The following is a 3,885-nucleotide window of genomic DNA, read 5'->3' as shown; positions in this document are numbered from 1 at the left end:
ATATAGTACTTTCTATAATATCAATTTATATTATGTGGTTTAGAGTAAAATATTAATTTATATTATTTTCTATGATATTAATTTATAAAATTAGGTTTTAAGTTAAAATTATTATTAGTAACATTTATTATTTACTATAGCTACCAATTGTGCATATTTATTTGAATATCTTTATTTTTCTTTTTTGCCCTGATGAAGGGGGATTGTGTGAACCCCCGAAACATGTTGGCTATTTCACCAAACTGACCTTTTTTAAAATAAAATATTGTTATAGACTCAAATTGTGGTGGCGCCCCATCTGTCCTTTTTCCATTTGAATCTACCTTGGTCCCCCCTGTCTAGTCTGGGGTGTCCCTGTTTATGTGGGAGCAGCCTCTACAAGAACGTCACAAGCATCCTGAAGAACAGATTCATTTCGACAGTGGGTCTCCTAAAGCAGCAATTGTCTAGCGGCTCTTTTCTCCTACACACATCATACAAATTTGCAGTGTTCACAGATGATTTATAATTTTTCCTGACATCACTGCTAAAGACATTGCCCAACTTATTCAGAGCCTTTGGTATACCCTGAACCTGAAAATAAACTATTTCGAATAGTATATCCTCAATTTGACTCCAGATATACTTGCCAAACAATGCCAACAAACTTCCCTTTTAGATGGAAATCCACATCCTTTTGTAGACCCAACCCCTAAAGCTTAGAGAATGACTTAACCATCCCCTTCACGGAAGATTATGCTTTCGACCAGGAAAATGGATACATAATACAGTCGACCCTTGAAATTCATGGTGGTTACCTTCATAGAGCACCCGCGAATTGTAAAAAATCGCGAATTTTGAATGTGGTCAATAAGATGCCTATTTTTATAGTTTAAACCCTAAATATGCCCTCAAAACACCTTAATTTAATTTCAAACTCAGCTTAATACATTACCCTTAAAAAAAATAAAAAATGTAAAGGTAAACCCGTATACTGTACAGTACTGTACTGCTATGTCCCCCGCAGTGCTAGAATGTAAAATACAGATGTTACCCCTATATGGGAAAAATCAGCGAATGACTAAGGCAGCGAACTCTGAACCGCGACTTTGCGGGGGTCGACTGTACATACTGGATGGTATCGCACACCTTTCTAAAATATTCTCCAGCGACTCCAACACGTGCTGGAGTCGTGGATCTGCCATAGGCTTATTCTTACATAAAGGGTGAGTCTCTCCCACATTTTCACAATCAAAGTACCTTTGTCCCTAGAAGAATGCAAACCAAGATCCTACGCCTGTATTTTACTAGGAAGGGACCCTATGTAAACAACTGTCCAGAGAAGTAAGGAAATCCTAGGATCTCCTATGCTTTTTCCAAATCCAAATCCAGTAAAATCCAAATCATACTTCTTTTCAAGAGCCATCGTTTTCTAAGGGAAGTATTTCTTGACTTCAACAGCGCTGGAATAGTAATTGGTTAACTAGATATCACCTCTCAATAGCTGTGTTTTTTCAGCAGCCATTATACCACTGAAATCCTCACCATGGGCATGGAGCCTTCCCTAATTATTTTTATGGCGTCCTTAATAATTACCAGGTGGAGACACTTCTAGCTTACAAGCCCTATGCAATCATTTCCATAATAGTAAAAAGTCTTCCATTAGTCAGGAAAACATTATAGTTAAAGTAAAAATGTAATATATAGCAGCTTACCAATCCTTAAATGTGGTGGCTGCATTAGTTTTCTTTTTAAAGCTTTTTTCCCTTATTTTCACCTGGTAATCCGGCCAATAAATCTGTTATTTTTTTTAAACTTTCTTTAACACACCAAACTGTCCAGAAAAAGTGGCAGATAGTTAGTTGAGACAAACCATTTAACCACTTAAAGACCAGGGTGTTTCACCCCCTTCCTGGACAGGCCATTTTTCAGTGTTCAGCACTGTGGTACTTTGACTGACATTTATTCCGTCATGCAACGCTGTACTGAAACAATTTTTATACCATTTTGTTGGGGACACATAGAGCTTTCTTTTAGTGGTATTTAATCAGCACTGGGGGTTTTATTTTTTACTACATAACAAAAAAGTACCCTAAATTTTGTAAAAAAAACCCTATAAAATGTTCTGAAACATTAATTATCACTCCAATTATGGTAAAATATAAAATACGGGGTCATGTGGGGTAAATGGACACCAAACATGTCAAGCTTTATAATTTCTGCGAAATTGCAGAAAACGACCGCACCTAAAATTGGACACAGGCGACGCTTTAAAAGAGTACTAAAAACTGAAGCTTTTTATGGGTTACCTAAGGTTGACCCCATGCTAAACTCTTTAATAGCTAAATTACTTACAGCAACACATTAAAAGTACTAAAAACAGTAAATTCAGTGGTGTTAGTATGATGCTAAAATCTTACAGTGTTATTCATACAAGGGTGAAGAGTTTGGAGAAGGCAGGAGAAGTGAACAATCTAGAACAACATAGCTGAACTGGAAACATTCTCCAATTCAGCTCACTTTCCAGTTGAGATATGTTGTCCTAGATCAGGGGTAGGCAACCTTGGCACTCCAGCTGTGCCAAAACTACAAATCCCAACATGCATCTGCCTCTGGGAGTTATGTCTGTGGCTGTCAGAGCCTTGCAATGCCTCATGGGACTTGTAGTTCCACAACAGCTGGAGTGTCAAGGTTGCCTACCCCTGTCCTAGATTGTTCACTTCTCCTGCCTTCTCCAAACTCTTCACCCTTTTGTGAATAACCCTGTTACTGTTGTCTATCTATACAACCTATTAAACAGGCAGAAAAGTAGTTATCAAAAATGCATCCTTTAACATGCTTCCCAGTTAGGTATTAGTTTGTATTATGGTCGATTAAATAATCTAACTATAATCTATAACTGTACCTTTACAATTATATCGATTATAAAAAATAATCATCATCATATATTGTAGTTTACAAGAAATAATGTTAAACTAACCCCTTACATTAAGTAGCATCAGAACAAATGCTTACCTACACATTAGTATTAGTATTCTGAATGTGCTAAAATGGATAACACTGGTCACTATTAAAGTATGAAGCCAGCTTATTTGTGATCAACATCATGCTTTTTTAAATATGTAGCTAAAATAAACTGCTAATTTCTGTAATCTAGTAAAATTCAGCATAAAAATTATGCTCCATTCACAAACCTAACACACAAGGATTCTTATTTTCATAACAGTGACTGACATTTTTTAGTTGAGATTTAAAAGTTTAATTTTCATGAAAATAAAGATACTTATCCTTGTGTTGAGATTTTGGTGTACTTTTATTTAAACTGCAGATACTTAAACAAATGTTAAATCTATATTTCCAGTTACAATTATCAATAACAGGCCAGTGATTCCATTAACACATAAATGTACATAAAACCACAGCTTTTTATACTGTCTTTGAAATGTTCTCATAAAGGATAAATACTGAATTTTACCTGCAATGGTAGAAGTGGTCAATGCCAGCAGAAGTCCCAGTTTTAGATGTAGGTCCATCTCTGTTCAGATAATTTGTGATGTTCATGCAGTGTTTTTAAACTACAAATAAATGTTGTAGACTTCTGAACACTGCAATGAATTGCACAAGGTTTGGTGTCTACCCCAGAGGAGATAATTCTACCTTTTATGTGCATGCATTCCTAGCATATTGAATAGAACTATAGAAGGAAAACATGTCTAACTAGTTTAAGAAGTTTAGTATAATAATCACAGTAATTCTATATAAACATTTCTAATTATTTCACTAATAATACTAATGGAAACCAGCTAATTACAAAAATAAAGAGTTACTAAAATAATCTTGGTAAAAAATGAATGATGTTAAAAAAAATTAGAATGTTAAGTGATAAATGCAGTGCAGTAAACCACA

The 3,885-nt window shown here is 35.1% G+C and overlaps 1 protein-coding gene across 1 annotated transcript in view; it reads right to left on the bottom strand.

Annotated features, from left to right (window-relative positions):
* Window positions 1-3,512, bottom strand: part of LOC108791270 (uroplakin-3b-like) — a 14,196-nt gene extending 10,684 nt beyond the window's left edge. The window contains exon 1 of the mRNA XM_018561705.1: window positions 3,455-3,512. Within this exon, the coding sequence (XP_018417207.1) occupies window positions 3,455-3,512 (58 nt within the window). The remainder of the gene's footprint in view (window positions 1-3,454) is intronic.
* Between the last annotated feature and the right edge of the window lie 373 nt (window positions 3,513-3,885).

This window comes from Nanorana parkeri, unplaced genomic scaffold (assembly GCF_000935625.1).
Source record: "Nanorana parkeri isolate BGI_ZX_2015 unplaced genomic scaffold, ASM93562v1 scaffold539, whole genome shotgun sequence".
Taxonomy (NCBI): domain Eukaryota; kingdom Metazoa; phylum Chordata; class Amphibia; order Anura; family Dicroglossidae; genus Nanorana; species Nanorana parkeri.
Note: the sequence above shows the minus strand (reverse complement) of the source record. Positions and strands in the feature narration are given on the sequence as shown.